Below are 24,404 nucleotides of genomic sequence, written 5' to 3' on the forward strand. Positions count from 1 at the left end.
TTAAGGTGGAAAATATACAAATGCAAAAAAATGATGTGATATTAAAATTAATGTTTTGCTGTGTGGAAGGAAATTTGATATACAAAGCAAATCAAACACAGATCTGTAAAGATCTTAAAATGTAATTCAAACTTATCTTTTCTTTTACCCATAGCACCATTAGATGATTATTTTTTGCGATAAATCAAGCATGAATGTATGATTGGACAGTGGAATTTCGTTTCTTTTAAACGAAATTCCACTGTCCAATCAAAAGATTGTGCTGGTATGATGAAATAGCAAGCGCATGGCGTAGATGGAAAATCGGAGCCCAATTCCAAAGAGATAGGGGAAATGGATGTAATGTCGGCCTAAATTCTTCTAATTCGGTCCCATACATAAATTCAGAAATCGACTAAATTTTCAATAACGACCAAAAACATCCATTAGTACCGCCTAATGACGCGTTCATCTGGATAAAATTGATAAGTAGCAGATTTTTAGCGATGGGCCTTATCTTAGGTCCATAGGCCAACATTAGAGCCATTTCCCCTACTTACAGCATCGATTTTTTTTTTTCAAATGCCATAAATGTGCATATGTTTGTTTATTACTTGATTGGTTTTCCGTCGATCTTGTTTTCCGAATTGACTACCAATGCTACTGACGCCAGGAGGACCCTATCTATCACCCATCAACTAACTCATGGACTGGGGACCAACGGCTTTACTTCCCTACCGAAGGAAGGCGTGATCAGCGATTTTATGCCTCAGAAAATCCCGGGTGCCCTGACTGGGATTGAACACAGGCCCTTTTGAGCGAGAGGCAATTACGTTTACCACTACACCACAAGCGCTGCTTTTCCATATGTTTCATAATAGTGTTTGGAAAATATTTAATGAAGTGCATGATGGTCTAAAGTAAGATAGATACAAAAAATTATAGCCTTCCCAATGATGAATTGATAAACCTGAATTTATACATCTATGGTGAGATCTGACCCTCCTGTAAAAAAACTGTACACTCAAAAAATTCTACACGTCATCATCATTTGTCTCACACTTAATGTTGCGCTTATTGTGAAACACATCCATTTCATGTGTGAATCTTGCCTGAACACTATGGATTTGAATTGTGACACATTTGAATTGTGACACAAAAACTGCCAGGGGCCACAGTTATCACATAATGGGTTTGATTTGGGATTCGATCATGGACTGTTGGGGTGTGCTGCTGCTGCCAGGGTCTTCGTTCGATCCCACTGCGCCACGGTTGTTCTCATATATGAGGCGAATTGATAGGATAAAGTCACAACTCTTGTTTTCGATGTTTACCTTTCTGAGCAAGGAATTCACATCGCATTGAAATGCAAAACACTTTAAATCAATCTGCTTTGAACAGTAGTGTGATTCAATGTGCAATACACTTGAATAAATAGTTTTCATCATTTCAAAATTTGAAACTTTAGAAATAAACGGGTAGAACACATTGAACCATGGTGAAATACACTTAGAGTAAATTGTGCATTTAAAAAAATCAAGTGTTTAAACACTTCGATGAAACGTGTGGAATTTTTTGAGAGTAGCTTCTCTTGACATAATTCAGCTTGAAATTTCTGATGATGCCTTGAACAAGGGGTTGAATCAAAGACGTGGTCTTTGGTGGCATGTATAGAAGCTTATTGTTGGGATTGCTCATAGTGGATGGATGCTACGGAGCGTTATCCAGGAGCAGCAAATCCTGGAAGCTAATTTTCTTGGCTGCGCAAAACTCATCCAACTGTGGTAAAAAGTAATCGTTTATCCAGTCCTCGAGTAATTCTCGTTTCATCCAAGCTTTCTTCTTGCAACGATAATAAACAGGGAGATTCGCTTTCTGTGAATTAATCATGTGATGCTGTTTTTGACTTCATCCACATCCAGAGGGCCAGTCACGTTCGAATGTATGGGAATGGTAGGAAACCATTTGGAAATGCATGAAAATGTTCAGTTTTTATTCATTATCGTCTTTATGGGCAGTTTTAGATGCACAAAAATTGCACGAGTACATTACTATGGTGATAATGTAAACACTCGTTTACTTGTTTTCTTTTGTGAAAGCATGTTTAGTCACAAATTGTGGATTTTCTGATATTCTCCATACTGCAAAAATGATTTTCCTACCACTGAAGGGGCGACATCTCTCGGATCTTCAGTATAGCTACTACTCAAATCATATAATTAATCTGTAATGGCCCTTCGATTCCTGAAATTGTTCATAACCAACGGCTTCATCAGGTACCCTTTCGATTTAAAGCAAAAAATGATTGAGAACCCTTTTTGTCCTCTTTAGATCCCGGCATTGTTTTCAGATGCTTTTTTTTTGTGTATTAATTTATTTGTACAGACTCAATCAAATAAACGTTACAGAGCCAAGTTATCATTTGCGTTTTACACAACTAATGTTCTTACTTAAATCTAGAGTTAAAGGCATTGAACCGATTGCTCGCTGCCGTCTCAAAGTTAGTAGAGATTTACAGTTGTATGCATGGGGAGAGGGAGAAGGAGGTTTGAAATATGATTTACGATACAAATATTTTATTATTCCTTAATCATGAACTTATTCCTATTCAATTTGGTATCAGCAGTGTAATTGAAAATTTTTTACAGAAACAAACATTAAAAACAACACGAACAAAGTACAAACTAAACACAAGGTTAGTCAAACTTACAATCTAAGGTTAATATTCTTCAAGAGATCATATATGAGTTTCATAAACTCCAGATCGTGTCCAGCCAAAACATCCCGAACTGGAACATTAGGTTGTCTATCTTGAGCCCCGAAAGGAATCACATAGCTCAGATCTGACTCCACGATGCTCAGCACAAGACCAAATAATGTGATCTGCGTCTCGGTAACCTTGTCAACATTCACAGAGATTGCTGTCCCCCAGCCCAACTCGGAACAAGTGAGCGTTTAACGAACAATGATAGGACATTAAGCGAGACATCACACGAATGAAGTCTCGACCCACCTCCAACCCGTTGAACCAAGGAACTCCGACACCTCAGGAATGATCGAAAATAGCCATCGTCCCAAAACACCCTTCACTTCATTTATTTTGCCAGCTGGCGAGCAAATGTTGACGATAAATGAAGAAAAATTCGTTGAAGGCGATTTTTCGATCGTAAATATCGCCTCCCATAGCGCCCACCTTTGCAAGCGAGTCCGCCTTCTCATTGCCCGGAATCGAGCAATGAGATGGGACCCATGCAAAGGTGATGACAAAAGATATTTCCCGGCTTCATGGAGGGAATAGCCTCGACAGAACTGAGACTATCAGAAAATAATAAATTAGTGATCTGGTGCAAGTGAGGCGATAGTTTCTACCGTATAATGTATTGCCGCCAGCTCAGAGACGCTATGAAATTCGTTATAAATACCAAAACCAGCGGACGCCTCATTCCAATCGTAGTTAATGAGAATCGTTGTTTGAAAAGGTCGTTGAATTATTTCGGTAATTGACGCACTTCCACCCACGAAGCCGTGAAACCACACCTATCTGAGGGTTTTTAGGAACTTCTACTCTTCCATTTTGATCTGGACCGTGGAAGAGGCGATCGCGTTAAGTGTTTAGTGTCACGGTGTGTTTTTGAATGTGAGTTAATAATGTGAGAAGTATTTCAGACTGAATTAAATGTTTTCCCATAGCCACATTCCAAACTCTAGTTCAAAGTTTACGTATAGTCAAACTCTGTGTGTGCGTTTGTGGATTAAAAACGTGATTCATATTAATCTGTTTTGTTTGAAAGTTAACGGCTTTTTTTTTTGTACTGAATCGCTTCTAGCGAAATACACTTAGATTTTTGCCGAGATTGGCACCACCAAGCAGGCTCGGCCTTTATTTTTACTGAAATCTCAGCAAAATTTATGTTTGTAAGCCGAGATCTTGACAAAATTCCCGTTTGTTAACTGAATCTCGGCAATTTCCGAGCAAGAACGAATATCTAGATACCTTAAATTGGTATGGATGAGCCTGACATAAGAGGTAAATTACCAAAAAATAATGCTCCCACAATATCATTCCAATACCAAATTATGATAATGCAATACCAAAACAGTACCACCCAGGTATTCTTTTGGTATCCAAATATTAATTTTTGGTATTTACAAAGTATTTTCCATGTAATTTTTTGGTATTATTCTTTGGTATTTTACCTCTTATGTCATGCTGGTCAATACCACTTCTTGGTATCAGATCAGAATTAGGTATTCATTAGTTATTTTCTCGTGCTCGGGTTTTCACTGAGATCCAGTAAAATAGATTGCCGAGCTGCTCGGTGGTGCCCATCTCGGCAAAAAAAAATCTAAGTGTGTTTGTAATGCTGGTCAATACCAAATTTTGGTATCAGATCAGAATTAGGTATTCATTAGTTATTTTCTCCTGCTCGGGTGAGCTTTCCCAGTAACTTTTTTTTGGTCTTGGAGATTTCTCGCGTTACGCGTCGTTCTTACTGTTTTTTTTTGTGCGCAAGGTTGGATTGCTTCCCGAGCAAGAACCGATAATATGTGAACATCTTAATGCATGCTCGTGGTATAAAACCATGTTTTGATATTACTCAGTTATCGAAATATTTTGTAAAATAACAAATAAGTACCAAAATAACAAAAAGCGATCTTTCAGTTTTGAGACAATAACACATAAAAGAGTTATCAGATTGGTATTAAAGGGTGATACGGTCAAAATTTGGTCAATATCAACTTGACGTATTTCTTTCAATTTTGCATTTAAAAAACCTGAACACACCTCATTTTGAAGGTGTGTGTGTGTAGAATGTTGCTCCTATTTTGATTTTGGAATTCACTCTTCAGTTGTCCAAGCAAGAAGAGCAGCGTATCAAAATTTTGCTCGCGCATCGCGAAAATCCGAGCTCGCAAAGTTGGCAAAATCGCTAAAAGTTGCCAAATCAACCGTTACAAATGTAATTAAAGTGTTTGGGGAACGTTTGTCGACAGCCAGGAAGTCTGGATCGGGGGGAAATCGAAAACCGGAAGCCGCTGAGACGACAAAGAGAGTTGCCGGTAGTTTCAAGCGAAACCCTAACCTCTCTCTCCGAGATGCCGCAAATAAGCTGGGTGTATCGTCTACAACCGTGCATCGAGCCAAAAAACGAGCCGGACTATCGACTTACAAGAAGGTAGTGACTCCAAATCGCGATGATAAACAAAATACGACGGCCAAAGCGCGATCCCGGAGGCTGTACACGACGATGCTGACGAAGTTTGACTGCGTGGTAATGGACGACGAAACCTACGTCAAAGCCGACTACAAGCAGCTTCCGTGACAGGAGTTTTATACGGCAAAAGGAAGGGGTAAGGTAGCAGATGTTTTCAAGCACATGAAACTGTCAAAGTTCGCAAAGAAATATCTGGTTTGGCAAGCCATCTGTACCTGTGGCTTGAAAAGCAGCATTTTCATAGCTTCCGGGACTGTCAACCAAGAAATTTACGTGAAAGAGTGTTTGAATAAACGTCTGCTGCCTTTCCTGAAGAAACACGGTTGTTCCGTACTGTTTTGGCCGGATTTGGCCTCTTGCCATTACGGTAAAAAGGCCATGGAGTGGTACGCCGCCAACAACGTGCAGGTGGTTCCCAAGGACAAGAACCCTCCCAACACGCCAGAGCTCCGCCCAATTGAGAAATACTGGGCTATTGTCAAGCGGAACCTAAAGAAGACCAAAAAAACTGCTAAGGGCGAACAGCAGTTCAAGGCAAACTGGCTTTCTGCGGCGAAGAAGGTGGACAAGGTGGCTGTACAAAATCTGATGGCAGGGGTCAAGCGTAAGGCCCGGCAATTCGGATTTGGAAAAGCGGAATCCTAACTGAATATTTTTCCTGAATTTTATACTAATTGAACTTGAAAAAGAAATTTAATTTGATTTTTTAAATAAACGATTTCACCGATTTACACGCGTTTTCCCTTGACCAAATTTTGACCGTATCACCCTTTAGAAGACCTTTTAAATAAAAAAAATATGGTATTCTGATATTAAAAAAAAGCTTTGAGTATCCATCAGTTGTTATAACAATTAATTTTTGTATAAGTTCGTTATTCGTAGAACATTTTTGAGATATTATATTTGGTATTTTCCCTCTTATGTCAGCCTCGTCAATACCATATTTAGGTTGCCATCCGCATACACGTGAATCATAAATTGACGATACCGAAAATGGTTAAACATTGTTTATAATCCCTGCTAAACTTGAACTGAAATAGCTATGGAACTTTACAGGAACGTTTGTATGACAAAGTTTTAACCTTATGTATTATGGTTTTTTAGAAGTGAACCTTACAAATAATGGGTTGTTAAGAACCATTACCATTCCAAATTCTTGTTTTATCCATACATTTTCGGAAAGCGAACTATATTAGAACCTATTAACTTATAGTTTGAGAACTTTAATGATAATGGTTATGGTAGTCAGTACGGTCCATGAATGGTTTTGTAACATCGATCAACTTTATGTGGAATATATCACGAATTGGTTGCCTGTAAATCACTGATTACCAATTCACGATATATTGCACGTAAAGTTGACCGATAATTCAAAACCTTTCATGGACCCTACTGACTACCATAACCATTATTATTAAAGTTCTCAAACCATAAGTAAAATGGTTCTAATATAGTTCTCTTTCCGAAAATGTATGGAGAACACAAGAATTTAGAATGGTAATGGTTCTTAACAACCCATTATTCGTAAGATCCACTTCCAAAAATCCATAATACATAAGGTTAAAACTTTATCATACAAACGTTCATGTAAAGTTCCATAACCATTTCAGTTAAAGTTTAGGAGGGATTATAAACAATTTATAACCATTATCGGTAAGGTCAAGTGATGGTTCGCGTTTATGCGGGCAGTTATGCTGTTTTCATACCTGATTTTGGTAATAATAAGTTATTTTCTCCTGTACGGGTTGGGAAATCTGTCCCTCCGCTCACGTTTCCGAATCGACCGGAGATATTTGAATGAGTGAGTTCCTCCGGTGATGATACTCGTGAGTGGTATTTTCGTGGGTAGGTAGAACGACTATTTTTAGAAATCGCTCAGGGTGACATCTATATTTGAGAAATCTCATTCGTCCGTTCAGTTTGAGTTTCCTAAATCGTTCTCCAAACCGCTAGTTCAAACAAAACCGCCCTGAGGTTGGGTTTCTTGGGACTCGCACTCGCAATCGCTTGCAGGTTGTCTGACCAATCTTTGTACCACCTTAGTGACTTTAGGTATCAAATGGATAGGCTTAGAATGCTTTCATTAAACAACTGTGGAAGTGCTCAAAAAACCGCAACTTGAGAGCCGGTATAAAGTCTCTGTGGGGACGTAAAATAGCCAAAAGAATAGGAATTAGTATAATTTCGGTCTATGTCTGAATTATTATGCGATACGAAAATAATCATGTACAGGAATTATAATGTGATTTGAAGTGACTTTAGTATACATCAGATTTCGGCCACTTTCTTGGTGGTACCTAGAGCATATGTTGCAAATTGGGTACTCACTTTTATAGCTATTGAACTTTTATGCGGTATTATACGTCGCAAGATAAGTTTTGGCTCATCTCGAATTTTGGTCGTGCAAAAATAATGATGGGCATCGGTCTTCGGTGCGCCGCCTCCATCTCACCCGGCGGTGGTGGTGCACAGATTTATTCCATAGGCCCCGCAATGGAGAGGTCAAAATATAGCATTTGGTATTGCCATCTAAACTTTGAACGTATTTTAACAATCTATTTATTTATTTAATCATATATTCTCTTACCGCCTTTATGAAATATTGAATGATGAAGAAAACTATGTTAATTAAATAATTACAAATATTAAGATTTCATACCGAACGGTCATCAATGAAAAAATAGCCTTCACTGTGGCACGTGTATTACAACTTGCTGTGAAAAATCTATTTCAATCATTATCGATCAACTATTTTCATTTCATAAAGCTTTGTTTCAAAATTATAGATGCGAATCGTATAAAAAATTTATTCCAACAAACTTACAAAACTTATTTCATCCACAATGAGCCTTGTATTTCAAATTCATCTCAGTAACTTTCGTTTATTTATCATATCGCATCTCCTATCGTTGTCGCCGGAGGGTCATCAGGACAGGGAGGACTCCCTGTTATAAAGATAACCTAACCTAAACACTCGAATAATAATTGTTTTATGTTTGTTTCTCACCAATCCACCTCCTGCTGCAGTACGTCAAAATGAAAAGTGGTTCCATGTATTGGACACAATAGAACAACGTATATTATTGTGAAAATATTCCCTTTCAATCCACAGCGACCACATTATGCAAGCACAGATTGGAATGCCACTCGGCACCACCCGATCCGTTCAGCAAACAATGACAACACAATCCGCAAGCTACTGGTGGCACCAGCACGCGTTCCTGCTGTTGTTCCGGGCCCAGGCGACGAATTTCGTAACCCGTGCATAAACACCAGGATAGTTACGTTGGGCACACTCCTTACCCCAGGACACGACTCCGACAATCTCGTGCCGTCCGGTCGAAGGATTTACCAGCTGCAAAGGTCCACCGCTGTCTCCCTGGAAAGGAAACAAGAAATGAAGAAAAGCACCCGTCATAAGCTCTACTAACAAAAGATGAACTTGAAAGTTCATGGATGTTATTTTATTTTCGGATCGAATTCTTCCAAGAAATTGGACTGGGGAAATTACTGGTACGTGGAGTGGATTATAGCAAAATAGTACCTACTCTCTTTCAGTATAATGGATTTTTCGTAAAAATAATCTATTTGTGTTGGTTAACCATTTTGGTGCGCTTCAGATTTGTTGAGCTTATCAAATTGGCCTGTCATATATAACCTTTATATGTATCCACCTATATTGATTCCAGACATTTCTCACTAATTCAAACAACCAAACAAGACAAAGTGGACAACTACGGAATGTTATGTGGGTCTGTGTGTAGACTAATATAGTTTAAAGGACCGTATTTCAGTTGACCAGGGATGGCCAATTTGGTCACCAAAGATCAAGGCCATAAATATTCATGAGATTTTATAAAATTTTTGTTCATGTCAGATGCTGGCCTTTTCCCCGTTGGCAGAATATGTCCGAAATTTGATACACGATTTTCTCAGATTTCAGAGTTGAAAGCAAAACAGGGGAAGTCAACCATTTATAATATTTTAGATAACAAATAACATTTGTTCTAATATGCTCGGATGAGTTATGAATTTTCAAAGTATGTGATGCCCAGAAAATTAAAAAAAAACTTCAGCTAAACTTATCCGGTAAAAAATGGCTACCTTAAATTTTATGAATTTTTGTTTCGTTCATTTGATCATAAATTCTAACTGTAGGCAAAATTTAATAGCATTCTGATAACTGATAGTATGCTTTGTTGTGTATTTTTTCACAGAAAATTATTCAGAATGTCTCATGCATAGTTTCTTAAGTATAAATTACATAAAACACGTTTTAACAAAAAGCTCAAAAAATTTACAAAAAAATCTTGTTTAACGAGTTTTGTCAATTTTAAGGTGTCTATTATAATAAACATTTAAAAATTTGCACTTTTCAAAAAAATCAACATCGGACTAGGACTTATTTTTTTTAAGGTTTTACTTGAAATCGCAAAACGTATTTCTTTGTATATTTTTCCCTAAAAAACAATATTTTTCTCTACAAGTTTGACTCGGACGTCATTTTGATTAGAAGTGTCGTTTCCACGCTACATTTTTTTTTTAATTTAAAGGACGCCATTTTGGAAATTTGAAAATATACAATATGGCCGAATTTTTGCAAAAACATTTAGCCAAAGTTTAATGCAAATCGGAGATGGTGGAGTTTTTCCGAATCATCATTTGGCGAGGAACTGCTCAAATACACTGAACATATGAAACTGAAATTTAAACCCCTTTAATTGAACCGTACATCTCAATTCATGGAAAACATAAATGCACTGCGAGCTCATTGAGCTGCTAGAATTTGGCGGGATAGTCACCACTGACATCATTATGGTCAGCATCCTCAGACATCGTACCTAAATGGCCATCATAAATTTATTCCGACCAGCACTGACATTTACTTATCCCACTCACCTGACACGAATCTCGTCCGCCATCCAAATATCCAGCGCACATCATTCGATTGGTAATCTGAAACCGAAAATATCCGGAACGTTTGCATTCCTGATTGGACATGATGGGTACGGTCAGTTGCTGCAACGTATCCGACAATTCTCCATTGGCTGTAGTTCCCCAACCAATCAACATAGCCTACAATTGGTACAAATGCGGTTATCGTCGATGGCCAGTCCGGAATGCATGGTTTTAAATTACCGTTCTGCCCACATAACTATCCATTCCATCGGGTAGGCAAATTGGCACCAAATCTGGTTCGATTGGAACGGATTCCGCAAGCCGCAGTAGTGCAACATCGTTATTAATCCTGGCTCCCTGATAACGGTTTAGAGTGATGGTTTCAACCCGCCTTTGTATCATTTCTGGAAACAAAACAGTCATTTTCCGATGGTTCAAAGTTCCATAGCAATTTCAGCTCAATCATACCGGGATTACCCATCCCAATATTTGGTCTCCGTAGAAACACATCAAACTGTTTGGCATCCGATCTCGCGACACAGTGCGCTGCTGTTAGAATGTAGCGATCGTTAATCAGGCTTCCACCGCATGTAAACAGTCGCCTGTAGTAGAGTGCCGCCATCCATGGATATGCGCTTATGTCGCTTTGGTTTCCTCCGATAATGCGAGAATTCACGTTCAGGCCACCGCACGCTTTAGGAAAACGAAGTTGAAATTTCCATTATAATGCTAAATCCATTCAATTCCGAAATTCCCCAGAAGTAAAATCCTCTAAATTTTACCCTATCGCGAATCAATAGTCAACATCACACGATTCCTCACCGCAACTCGGGCAACTCTTCCCGGTAGTTTCAGCTTTCCGTTCAGGAATTTCCAATTGCAGCGAGGATAATGCAATTGGAAGATAACACAGCAAACTTAATATTAAACACGATAAAACTTGGCCGGGCATTTTCCAACTTTTAATGCAAATAGCTTCTCTCGGCGCTCTGGAAAACTTTTTAATCACCCGTCGCTCGCACCTGAACTGTGCCAACACTGAGCGGCAACTGGTGCTGGATGCCGTGTCTAGTCTTAATGAAACGCTGGAACATTGAGAGAAAGTCTTCTCCGTCAACTTGTGGTGCATGGACTCCGATGAAGACAGAGGGAAGAAGATGAAAGTGTACCAGAGAAAGGGCCAAAGGTGCAGCAAATGAATTTCATGCATCATTAAGCAGCTGAGTGAAATGTATCTGATATTGGTGGTTTAGTAGCGCAGTGACATGCTAATTATTCAAAACGATGACGATGAATAAATGAACAGGCTTGGCGTAGTAATCATTTAATTGGATAGTACATGTAACGAGGAATTGACAGCGCTGTGATTTAATAATGACTCAACTTTGGTGTTTGATGCACGTATCAACTATTTTCCATTGGGTCCATGCAAAAATCTAACAATCGACAATTATCAACGGAGACTTGTGATAAAAATTCAAATTTCATTGACGGCAATCGTATGTGCAGGAAGCTTCCACACCTGCGTAGGATATCGCACCCATTCAACACACACGCTTACCACTACTCCACAGGCGCCGGCTATGACTCAAAGTTGAGAGCTGACAGAACGCTCGCTAAAGAAACATAGATAGTGTAGTAGAAGAAGAACCAATAATTTCAGGAGATTTGAAAGAACTTGAAGGAAGCTTCTAGAAAATCAGGACATATCGGAGAACTTTAGGGAAGTTCAATTAATTCAATGGAAATCGTTGGATCTTTAAAGGAAAACATCAGCAAAACTCCGAGTACATTTAAGGGGAAATTCCGTGTTCTTAATGGCAGATTCGAGTACTTAATAAATGCGGGCGCTTCAGCAAAGATCAGAAAACATCGAAGACAGTTCCAATTTCAATAAAATTTCTATAGCTTTTAGGAAGTTCTGTAATCTCTGAAATAAATGTGGTTTCATTTGTTTAAGAAGTTCCGAGTACTTTGAGAATGATCAGAGACCTTCAGAGCAGCTCCATGCACTCCAGGAAAATTGCAGAAACTTTCATGAAGTTCCGAAGAATTATCGAATATTTCGGGAATTTTAAGAATGTTTCGAAAACTTCAAGGACATTACGAGATCTTCAGGGAAGCTTGAACACTAAAAAATCCGGACACGAAAATCTTGTTGGGGTTTAAAAATGCGTTTTACTGTCCATAGTTCAATGTAACACCTAAACATTAATAGGTATTATGTTTATTGTAAGCTCATTGTTTCAGTCTTCCTTATTACCATCCCAAGTAACATTTCAAGTTTTATTGTGGTTTTAAAGTATTCTTCAAGTCTAAATCATGGTCTACAGAACCCTCATAAAACCAAAATTGTTGCTTGGGATAGGCCATTGCAGATTTAGGTGGAAGGATATGTTTTGAGCCTGAAATTGAAACTTTAGATTAAAAGTCTCTTCTACAAAGTGTTTTCTTATAGTTAGGCCCTCATTTTTATGACAATAAATTCTAGGGTAGTTTTTATTATCATTAAAATAATAAAATTAAAGGGTTGTGTCCTAGACACGACCGCAGTATGACGTAGAACTACGCAAAATTGATGTATGTCATGCATTTTTGATTATTATACTTTATCCTAAATTTTTGAAGTATTTCAATGTTTCGGTTATGGTTCAAAACTCGCGACAATTCATGTTAGCATATTCAGACCACGGTTCATCTTACGCATGAGATAACGTATTTAAATTTAATGTAATGGTTAAGAATTGACAGAATTTCCCCTACATATCTACCTTGGGTTGATAAATGTTGAGTTATTTTGCTGTGATCAATGTGCACTAAATTTGACATCGACATCGAATACAATAGGATCTGACACTATTTCGTCACAAATTTTTTGTTGATTTGCACCTCAGTATAGAGCTTTTTGACGTTTAATCGGTGCACACTAATGCAGCATTTAAATTGAAGGAGTGCGAGCAAGAGGGAAACAGATTAGTGGGAAAACAAACGCGGGCTCGTAATCACACAAGCATTCCTGAGTAATTGCGCCAATTAGGTTCTTTAATTTTATAAAAGTGTGTCGATTTTTATACACCATCTGAAAAAGCTCCGTTTTTTGAGCACAACGATATTTTTTTCGAAGCCGTAGACTTTCATCTCGATTTTTAAATCAAAGTTTAAAGCAAAATATTAACTCCACTGTTTGACACTAAACTAACAAATTGACAGCTCGCTCCCATACAAAGTCCCATTGAGGGGCGCTAAGATGGTGATATTTGCTAATGTAATCGCACTTATTTAAAAAAAAGTTCATGTGCTCTAATATTGATCAAATTTTGGTTTCGATTCCATGTTTAATGTAGATTACGAATATGCCTTTACGTCAATACCCTTAGAGAGGGGTATTTCTATAACTAACTTTTCCGCGTTTCGTATTAGAGGATGTTCATTAACTACGTAGACATTTTTTTTGGGATTCTTGCCCCCCTCGTAGTTAATGAACAGCCCCTTAGTTGAACGGGACCCAAGTCACCTTTAACCACTGACTTGCTCCTGCTTACTGCAGGACCAAGCACCACGCCGTCCGAAGCGGTAATGAGCAGAAGCGCGACAGCAGTGCTGTTTTATATCTTTTCAGAACAATGTGCAACTCGATTGTGATGACTGGGTTTGGGAAAAAACGCTTATTTCATGAAAACAGTAATAAAATTATCATTTATACATTTTTCAATGTTTTATTACAGAAAAATTGGAAAAATATTTATTTCAGCAGGTTCGTAATGTTATATCCTATCGATTGGCGTATTTGGATTTTAATTTCATCTATAAATGACAAAGTTACAAGCGTTCAAAACCTAACACTACTTCACCACACATATTTTTTGATTTGCACCCCAGTATAGTCGACAAAGACGTAGTTATACGTCAAAAATCTAACTATTTTGTTTGAAGAAATTAAGGTATACATTTTTCAGCAAAGTTATAGCACAGCTAATTTCAAGCAACTTTGTAAAAAACAATATTTTATGTATCTTAAACTGACCGATTTAAAGCTATTTTCTAGAAATGAGTTAGGGTGTCCCTAAGAAAAAGTTGTTTTGCTCTAGTTTTCTTATTTCAAATTTCTCAGCAAACGTGCTTCCAAATAACTTTTAGATCTTTAGAAGGCAAACATTTTTGCTGCACAGAGCTTGTCGATATCTTTCGCCGTTCAAGAGTTATTGATGTTTTGCTACTAAAAATATTCCCTTTTCAAATGTTAATATCTCTGGTTGGAACAAACAAAATATTATCTCAATAATGTGAAAAAATAAGAAGTTTATTATTTTTTAAACTCGAATAAAATCAATTTTATTGATTGATTGATTGATTTATCTTTATTAATGAGGCTTTCAGCCTGAGGCTGGTTCACCTCCAATGAAAATCAATTTGAATTTTATGATATATTTTACTACAATTGAGTATATCTTATTAATTAGAAAAGATACAGCTAACATCTTCCGCTATAAAACATGCGTCTTGATGAGTTTTAAACTATGCCTCAGAAAATCCTGGTGGCACGGACTGGAATTGAACCCAGGCCTTTTGCGGTGAGAGATAATTATGCTGACCACTACACCACCGCTTTTAAAAATTTCTAACAAGTTTTTAAAAACTTCAGGAACTTCGAGGAAGATCTAGGCATATCATGGCAAATCAAATGACTTCAGAAGAATAGTGGAAACTTTTATAAAATAACAACTAAATAGCAACTCTAGACAGGAACATTTTAGAGAGCTTCATTGAAAATCTAAGACCTTCATACATTATTCAGACATAATTTCAGAAAAATCAAAGGAGCCTTGAAGATGTTCTGTAAATTTGAGGGAAAATCAAAGAATTCCAGTGAAGTTATGTATTTCAGGCACTCTTCGAGAACACAGAGGCCCAGAGAATTTCGGGAACTTCATAGAAGTCCAGAAAATTTTAAGGAAACTCCGAGAACTTCAGGGATTGACGGCACCGGTGGTGTAGTGGTAAGTGCTATTGCCTCTCAATCCAAAGGGCTTGGGTTCAATCCCAGTCGGTGCCGTCGGAATTTTCTGAGGCATCAGATCACGCCTTCCTTCGGGGAAGTACGTTGAACCATCATGAACGGCCATCCCGTAGTGGTTATATCACAGCATTGCTAATAATGTACACTGGAGTCGCTTTTTACGCGGGTGATACGTCCCGCGTAAAAAAAAACCGCGTAAAAAAAAACCGCGTAAATTCCGGAATCCGCGTAAAAAAAAACCGCGTAAATTCCGAAATCCGCGTAAAAAAAAACCGAGTAAAAAAAAAACCGTGGAAGAAAAAACCGCGTAAAAAGCGATATACCGCGTAAATTCTGAAATCCGCGTAAAAAAAAACCAAAATCCGCGTAAAAAAAAACCGCGTAAATTCCGGAATCCGCGTAAAAAAAAACCGCGTAAATTCCGAAATCCGCGTAAAAAAAAACCGCGTAAAAAAAAACCGTGTAAAAAAAAACCGCGTAAAAAGCGACTCCAGTGTATATAGCTATATCTTTTCCGGTACCATGGAAAATAGTCGACAATATTAAAGTATAAGGAGAGCCGCAAAAAGAAGCATATGCGATTCGAAAATGGAATAATGCTCGTGTTACGGTTTTATAGGAACTCAAGATCATCATACTAAAAATGTGGACATCAATATATCGTGGATCACATCAGAAATGACATGGGGGACTTTTCAGGAACTAGCGGTGAAGGACAACGAGCTCACAAATAGACACGACAAGCGGACAGAAGAGTGAAGAAACAGCGAAAGTTGGAGAGATCGTTTTAAATTATTATTCATATGTATACAAACATTGCTTATAATGAAGACGCGCCAAAATAAAAATTAATTTTTTTTTTTATTCTGGAAGTGTGAATGCATTACATGTATTCAATTGATATATCGATGTGTTAATGTGGGGCTTATTGTATATAAAGGCAACCTCAGAATGTACGTGTATGAACAGGTATTTTTGAAATGGGTCGTTGAATGTACAGTAGAGCTATCACCTTCCATCGCCAGGGGTAAAACTGTTTGCATCTATGTATAAAAATAGGTGCAAACAATTTTCTTTCAAAAAATGTGGGAAATGGATTGTAGACACAGACAGACACACACACATTTCAAAAACTTGGTGCAAACAGGGTTGCTTCGACTCACTTCGCTATACAATATACAGTCAAGATTCCTTTTTTCCTTTTTGTGATGATTCAGTTTCTGGTAGGACACAAGTCTGATCCTGTGGAAGATCCGGAATATCCGGTAGAGTGGCCAATTCATGAAACTGATCCTAGAGCTCCGCGGATTTTTCGAAACCACTCATAATCGTCTTATCAGAATGTATTCGGAGTTGTGACCGGAATATGGGCCGTGGGGACTACGAGATGGTCCACCGAAAGATCCGGAACATCCGTAAAAGTGGTCAGTTCATGAAACTGATCCCAGAGCTCCGCGGATTTCTCGAAACCACTTGTCTTATCAGAATGAATTCGGAGTTGTGACCAGTATATGGGCCCTGGGGACCACGGGATAGTTCACCGGAAGATTCGCAACATCCGTAAAAGTGGTCAATTCATGAAACTAATCCTAGAGCTCCGTGGATTTTTCGAAACCACTCATATACGTCTCATCAGAATGTATTCGGAGTTGTGACCAGAATATGGACCCTGCGGATTACGAGATGGTTCACCGGAAGATCCGGAAGATCAGAAAAAGTGGTCAATTCATGAAACTGATCCTAGAGCTCCGTGGATTTTTCAAACCAGTTATAGACGTCTTATCAGAATGAATTCGGAGTTATGACCTTAATTTTAACTCTGGGGACTACAGGATGGTCCACCGGAAGATCCGAAACATCCGTAAAAGTGGTCAATTCATGAAACTGATCCTAGAAATCTACGGATTTTTCGGAACCACTCAATTCAGAGTTGTGACCGAAAAATTGACCCTGGGGCTACGGAATGGTCCACTATAATATCCGGAACATCCGTAAAAGTCTTCAATTCATGAAACAGATCCTAGAACTCCACGGATTTTTTGAAACCACTCATAAACGTCTTATCAGAATGAATTTGGAGTTGTGACCGGAATATGGACCCTGGAGACTACAGGATGGTTCAATAGAAGATCCGGAACATCCGTAAAAGTGGCCAATTCATGAAACTGATTTTAGAGCTCCGCGGGTTTTTAGAAACCACTCATACACACCAAATTTCTTAAATCTCGTTCGGTACTTGTTTTGCTGGATTTGTTCGGTGAAATATCATTTTTACCGAATGCTTTGTAAACAATATTATATAACCAATTTTCCGCAATCATAACTGCTGAATTTCCGTAATTTGCAGAAATTTGCCGAAAACTGTAAATCAAATTTGCTGATTGAAAATGTAAATGGCTGCGATTTCGTAATTCTGTAAAAATTGTAACGAATGTACTCTAAAAATAATCTTTTACAAAAACAAACAGCAATAAAGTACAGCATTTCCGTAAAATTTACTGATCAGATTTGTAAACTTTGTACAATAAAACTCAACCTTTGTTGCCTTTTCGATGTTGAGTGTTCTTCGGTTCTGTTGTGAAACTTAAGTACTGTAATTTTGCTAGATTCTGTTCAATTTACACTGAAAATTTAATTAGTTTTCATTAATGGGTTAATTTATTCCAGACGCCATGGACGTTAGGCAACTCAATGTCCACCTCAAAAGTGAATTTTAGCACGGTTTGCTGAGTCCGGCTTCACTGCTGATTTTTTTATGATGTTGTACGAACGCAATATGGAAATGTCTATTAAAAATATATATGGTTAAATAGTCGAATGAATTTTTGGTTTGGTGAATGAAAGAAACAAATAATTAATCAATAAAAATTCTAATTTTCATGATTTATTCTGAAAAAAAGTACAGTAGATTCGGCAAAACATGTACTGAGCGCTATGGTAAATTTTAATGATCGTTAAGTAAAATTTACAGTCCGTAGGTCAGTAAATTTTGACAGCCCACAAGCGAAGAAAATTTACCGAACGGATGGTAAATTGAAAAATTACCGAATGGATAACCGAATGTTCAGCTGTTCCATATTCGGTAAAAATTTACAGCATACTGTAAAAAAATCTTTGTGTGTAGACCTCTTATCACAATCAAATCGAAGTTTTGACCAGACAGTTTATACTGGGGACCACGGGATGGTCTATTAAAAGATCCGGAAGATCATTGAAAGTGATTAATTCATGGAACTGATCGTAGAGCTACAAGGTTGTTTTTTTTTTCAAAACCACTCATAAATTAATATTAATAATAACTTAATAAGACAATGTTTTCAAATGGCCTATTGATTAAATTTTGATGTGATGAATTAAAAATATAAACATTGAAGCTAGTCCCTCGTTTACTTGTTACTCCAATGAAACAACTCCAAGAAGTCATTTCCCTTGAAGTTCATGAAATCCAAGGAACAATATTCAAAAATTCCGTTAAAAGTGTCTAGAATTATTAAATACCTAAATACCACCTAGAAATCACCCATGATAATAAATAAAAAATGTGTCTATGAGCAGTTCTAAAAAAAACCACAGAGTGCTTAGATCAGTTTTCTTGACCTATCCACTTTAATGGATGTTCCGAATATTCCGGAGGACCATCCAATGGACCCTGTGGTCCATTTTCCAGTCACAACTCTGAGTTCATTCTGATGAGTTGTCTTTTATTTTCCAGAGGAGCGTTTATGATCTCCAGGGTCTATTTTCCGAACATAACTCCGAATTCATAATTATAAGACGTCTATGAGAGTTTACGAAAAAAAAACGGAGTTCTTCGATCAGTTCCATGAATTGAGCCTTTTTACGGATGTTTCGGATCTTTCGGAGGACCATCCACTGCACAATGGTCCCAAAGCCGTATTTAGGAAGACATAAATGTTTGCGCCCAAACCCTCAGTTTTAGGTATATAGTGTATTTGGGGAAGTTTCTTCATATTGTTTGGCCGATCTTTTTATGTTGGTGAAATTAGGGTAGTCCACAAAATTGGAGATTTGAAAATACAAACTTTTTTTTTATTATTTGGGATAGACCAATGCAATGTTCTAAAAGTTGTAGAACAATAAATTTGAAGCAATTTTGCTCAAGACACCAAATTTCTATCCTTTATGGTGCATGAGTTATGATTTTTTTAAACAAGCAGGTTAGAATGGCCCCTAAAAAACAGATTTCTTCGAATATCTTTTCATAAGTTCATTTCTCGTAAAAATCTTGCTGTGGTTACATTTAGAACTTATGATGACGCATATTTTTGCTGAAGCAACCGGGTTGCTATCTTTTTTTTTATTATTAGAAAATAAATGGAGATTTTCTTCGAAAAATGGTTCTATTAAATTTCCAAACTTTTGATTTCATTTAAAAGATCGAGTTTTTTTTTCATTATTGGTGGAAAAAACGGTGAGAGCGTTTTTGGTTTAAAATATTAAGTTTAATTTAAAAAAATCTTTTTTTTTTATCAAAAACTAGCATGATGCTAACCTCTACGCCGGGGTCGCCTCCTTTTGGTCCCAGGGTAAATTTTCTGGTCATAGCTCCAAATGAGTGCTTTCGAAAAAAGCGGACCTCTAAGCTCAGTTTCAAGAACTGAATTTTTTATGGATGTTCAGGATCTTTCTGGTGAACCATCTCGTGGTCCCAAAGGTCAATTTTCCGTCTAAGCGTTCATATTCCAGTCACAACTCCAAATTCATTTTGATAAAACGTTTACGAGTGGTTTCGCAAACTCATGTAGCTCTAGGATCAGTCTCATGAATTGACAACTTTTGCGTCCCCAGAGTCCAAATTCTAGTCAAAACTCCGAATTAATTGTAATAAGACGTCTATGAAAGGTTTCGAAAAAAATGGAGCTCTAGGATCAGTTACATGAATTGACCACTTTTACGCATGTTCCGGATTTTCTATTGAACCGTGACGAGGCTCGGTAGCTCAGTGGTTACCGTTTCTGCTTACTGAGCAGAAGGTCGGGAGTTCAATCCCCAGGCCCGTCCCCTTCCTTGCAATTTTTCACTTTGCCTTATTCTATACCCACTAGATTTTAATGAAAAACAAATTCTTCTTTAACACCGATCGCATCACTTACCACACACTACGATTTTTTTACAGGAGTCAGTATTTTTTTACTGGGTTTTTGAATTGCTGAAAAAGTCGGTAAAAATTCAAATGACCGTTATCCGTAAGGAATCAATGAAATCGACCAATTTTATTTTCTATCATTAAATGGGGTTCAGAACAAATTTTATCATTAATAAATTTTCCACAGATTTTTAAACTTTTACCGAACAGTTCCGCAATTCAAAAACTCGGTAAAACCGTACTGACTCGATTAGTGTGCACAGTGTGGGTCCTGATGTAAAAATAGAAATTGGATGAGTGCACGCGCGTGTGTGTGTGTGTGTGTGTGTGTGTGTGTTTGTGTATTATAATCGCTCTACCAAAAACGATCCCTGCGTGTGCGTGCAACCTTTCCCCACATCCAACATCCCAGTGATTTCTCGTGGAAGCGCAGAGGATTTCTCGGTTTCCTTCACAGCGAGTACCACGTCAACACATTCCTTCCCATTCCCTAGTTGACCTGCATTCGGACACGGCCGGAGCTGGTATAAAAGATTGAAAAAGTATACTTTTGACACATAAAACTTGTCAATTTCGCTTGCAGTGTATCAAAATCAGCGATTTTATGATTCGTGAGCGTAAAGCGATCCGAAGCAACCCTGTGTGCAAATAAGAAAGAAAGAATCCAAGCTTTATAAAAATGGATGATCTACCAGTTTGAACTACATTTACCAGCAACACTGACTGGGTGTATCCTATCGCTTACCTTCCCTACTAGCATTATTCCTAAATTCCCGAGACATTTATGAGGGGTCGTAGAGTTCTCTGAATCGCTCTTAAGTTAATGTTGAACTCCCGAGCAAAGGATTATACCAAATTGATAACAAGTTCTGATACCCGGTTATCAAGATTTGATAACTGATGATGTTATCATTGTGGTTGAATAAGCAGCCAACATAACACAAATTATAACAAAAAATTGCTCCGTGGATATCAAAAAAATAACTGATTTAGTTATACTTGAAAACATCTTAATAACAAATCCTGTGATCCAGGCAAATATTTTCAAAAAATTTAAAATTATTTTATCGATTTGGTTTTAAAGCGTTACGCAGATAACTGAAACATGATTGGCAATGTGTGTTTTTCTTACCATGCGGATAATATTTGATGTTTTAATGTAACCTTGTATCATTTCATATTCTTTCATGATAACAACTGATAAAAAAATTATTCGATGTTGATAACTAAATTAGTTATGCGATAACAACTGAAAACAATATGGGTCACTCCAGCCTAAACTGGTGACAGAATTTAAAAAAAAAAATGTGGTCGATGTCACCGATTTGAGCCAAATTGCTAAAACGCTTATTTTGGAATTCGGAATAAACGCCTTTTTTATTTTGCTCTAAAGTACCTAGATCCTTCTGGGCTACAACCCTGGATTTTCGAGATTTTTAAAAATTTCAATTTTCAGAAGAGATTACTCCACAAACAAATAAGCTATTCGTGATCTTAGAACGTCAACTTGTCAACAAACATTTTGTTTTTGTTAAAGTACTTACAGTAAACAGACTGATTACCGGCAGGTATCCAAATTGTCAAAAATGGCCTATTTTCACCATGGGCTGAATTTTTTGTTTCTTAATATTTTGGGCTCAAATTTTCACCACACTTTGGAAAACTCTTCTACTTTATGTGATTGCAAATGGCAAATACGGGTATTATTCAAGTAGCAGCTGTCATCCACGACTGTAATTATATATACCTGCTAATCTATCTGATTTCATCGTACTTCACGTTTTGGCTGTATCCCTTAGGAACGTATTTTTCACTTTTAGGACCACAATTAAATTATGGACAGAAGTAAATAAATGAGGTAGTTATTATTTCATAGAATGAGAATCCAGCCCAGAATATGTGAAAAATAACATAAAAATATTATAGTGCCATCAGCGTGAAGGAATTCTAGAAAAAATAAAAATATATAAAATAGCATTGATTTTTCACCAGAAAAGCTCAAAACTACCTCTCACTCGTCTGGCCATATCTCAAAAACTACTTATTCAAATCATTTGCCCTTACACACACATAAAGTAGAAGAATTTTCCAAAGTGTGGTGAAAATTTGAGCCCAAAATATTAAGAAACAAAAAATCCCGCCCATGGTGAAAATAGGTCATTTTTTGAAAATTTGGATACCTGCCGGTAATCAGTCTGTTTACTGCAAGTACTACAAAAAAACAAAATGTTTGTACACATATATGAATCCACATTAAAAAATATTCAAGTTGATGTTCTAAGATCACGAATAGCTTATTTGGCTATGGAGTAATCTCTTCTGAAAGTTGAAATTTTTAAAAATCTCGAAAATCCAGGGTTGTAGCCCAGAAAGATCTAGGTACTTAATAGCAAAATCAAAAAAGGCTTTTGTTCAGAATTCCAAAATAAGCATTTTGGCCAAGTTTGGGTCAAATCGGTGACATCGACCCCAGGTGGTGTACCCACTTGAGCTGGAATGACCCATATGATATCTGGAATAACAAGACTTGTTTTCAAGGTGATATCAGGTTGTTATTTTACTTTGCTTGGACTAATATACCTTTCCTATCCCTACCAGTTGTAAGGACGTGGCCATGACAATCCTTAACTGTTGGAGCGGGATATGTCTTTATCTGGCAGTAATAGATATCCGTCTTGCTCTTAATAGTTTTGAATTCGCACCACCTACGATATCGTGCAACTTGTTCGATGCGAATGCGAATGCTAATGCTAATCGAGCAGGAAACAACAAATAAATCCATGATTTCAGCGCAAACAAGTCAATTATGCGTTTGGTGCAATACTTTAGTTCAAAACTACGGAACGAAGTAAAAAAGAACGCGAAATATGAATATTTGCACCCTCATCCGATAGGTCGAAGTGAATTCATGCGTAAATGCAATGCGTTAGGCCGAATTTCGAATCCGTATGCTGAGATTGGGGTCAAGAAGCAGTGTTAGATTTGTAACGATATCTCAACAATTTGTTGTTTTCTGTCAAATCTTACGGTACGTTCGGAAGGGTAAGTACATTTAGAAGACATCTGCAGTGAAAACATTTCATATTGTGAAAAAAAAATCCTCTCGAGAAATAGAGGCAAACGACAGATTGTGCTTAGTAGGCAGCCCAACAGCTTCTATGCCGCTGCCAATGAAATGACAATTGAATTGGTCGATGAACCTGATGAAATAAATCATCCAGTTAATAGTAGTTGTAGATTTGAAGGTTATCACCCAATTACATTAGATGAACTTAGATTTATTTGCTTTTCATTAGGAAAATCGGCTGGAGGAGATAATGTTAATGCTGGAGTTATTCAAATTGCTTTCATGTCATTGACCACATCTTTCTGGACCTTATTAATAAATCATTGCAGAATGGACATGTGCCACAAATTTGGAAGGAATTATTAGTGGTTTCTATTCAAAAAGTTGTTGGAACGATTAAAGCCGAAGAATTTCGTCCCATCAACATGTTGCACACATTAGAGAAAATCTTAGAACCTGTTTTGTTAAAGGCCAGCTGTTGGAGTATTTAAAGAGCAACTCTTTGTCGATTGCAGAACAATCAGGATATTGGGAAGGTCATTCTTGTGAAACTGCATTGAATTTGGTGTTAGCAAAGTGGGAAGACAACTTGGCGCGTAAAAATAGGATTGTCGCTGTTTTTTTTTTTTTTTTTTTTTTTTATCTGAAGCGCACTTTTGAAACATTTACTAGGCCCTTACTGTTAAGTACAATCAAGCACTATGGAATTACGAGTACTGCATATAAATGGTTTGAAAACTATTTGTCTGACAGAACTCAACGGACTGTTTTTAATGATTCTGTTTCCAGTCCTGTGGGGAATAACCTTGGAGTGCCCCAGGGAAGTGTATTAGGGCCTCTGTTATTTATTATGTATATTAATGACTTGCGACGTGTTTTACGGTTTTGCGACATTAATCTTTTTGCAGATGATACTGTGTTATTCATTGCTGCTAAGGATTTAGAAGTTGCCATCTCACACTTGAATGAAGATTTGCGTTCTCTATGTAGATGGTTGAAGTATAAGCAGTTAAAATTGAATACAAGTAAAACTAAATTTATGGTAATTTCGCGGAATCGATTAAATGAGAACGTCTCTGTTGTGATTGATGATGAGACTATTGATCGCGTTCAGGAGAT

General features: G+C 37.3%; 2 protein-coding genes across 3 annotated transcripts in view; one reads left to right on the forward strand and one right to left on the reverse strand.

Moving 5' to 3' along the window:
* Sytalpha (Synaptotagmin alpha) overlaps positions 1 to 24,404 on the forward strand; it is a 148,224-nt gene that overhangs the window by 26,942 nt on the left and 96,878 nt on the right. The gene's annotated exons all lie outside the window — the stretch shown is intronic.
* On the reverse strand, positions 8,359 to 11,119 carry LOC135710582 (trypsin-like). The gene is made up of 5 exons (XM_065233190.1): positions 10,917 to 11,119; positions 10,563 to 10,787; positions 10,335 to 10,498; positions 10,095 to 10,271; positions 8,359 to 8,574 (listed from the first exon to the last, which is right to left on the reverse strand). Exons 1-5 carry the CDS (start codon positions 11,044 to 11,046, stop codon positions 8,392 to 8,394), a joined length of 879 nt encoding a protein of 292 aa, XP_065089262.1. The 5' UTR covers positions 11,047 to 11,119; the 3' UTR covers positions 8,359 to 8,391.

Source organism: Ochlerotatus camptorhynchus, unplaced genomic scaffold, assembly GCF_037179485.1.
Source record: "Ochlerotatus camptorhynchus isolate MF236.1 unplaced genomic scaffold, CSIRO-AGI_Acam_v1.1 ptg000392l, whole genome shotgun sequence".
Classification (NCBI taxonomy): domain Eukaryota; kingdom Metazoa; phylum Arthropoda; class Insecta; order Diptera; family Culicidae; genus Ochlerotatus; species Ochlerotatus camptorhynchus.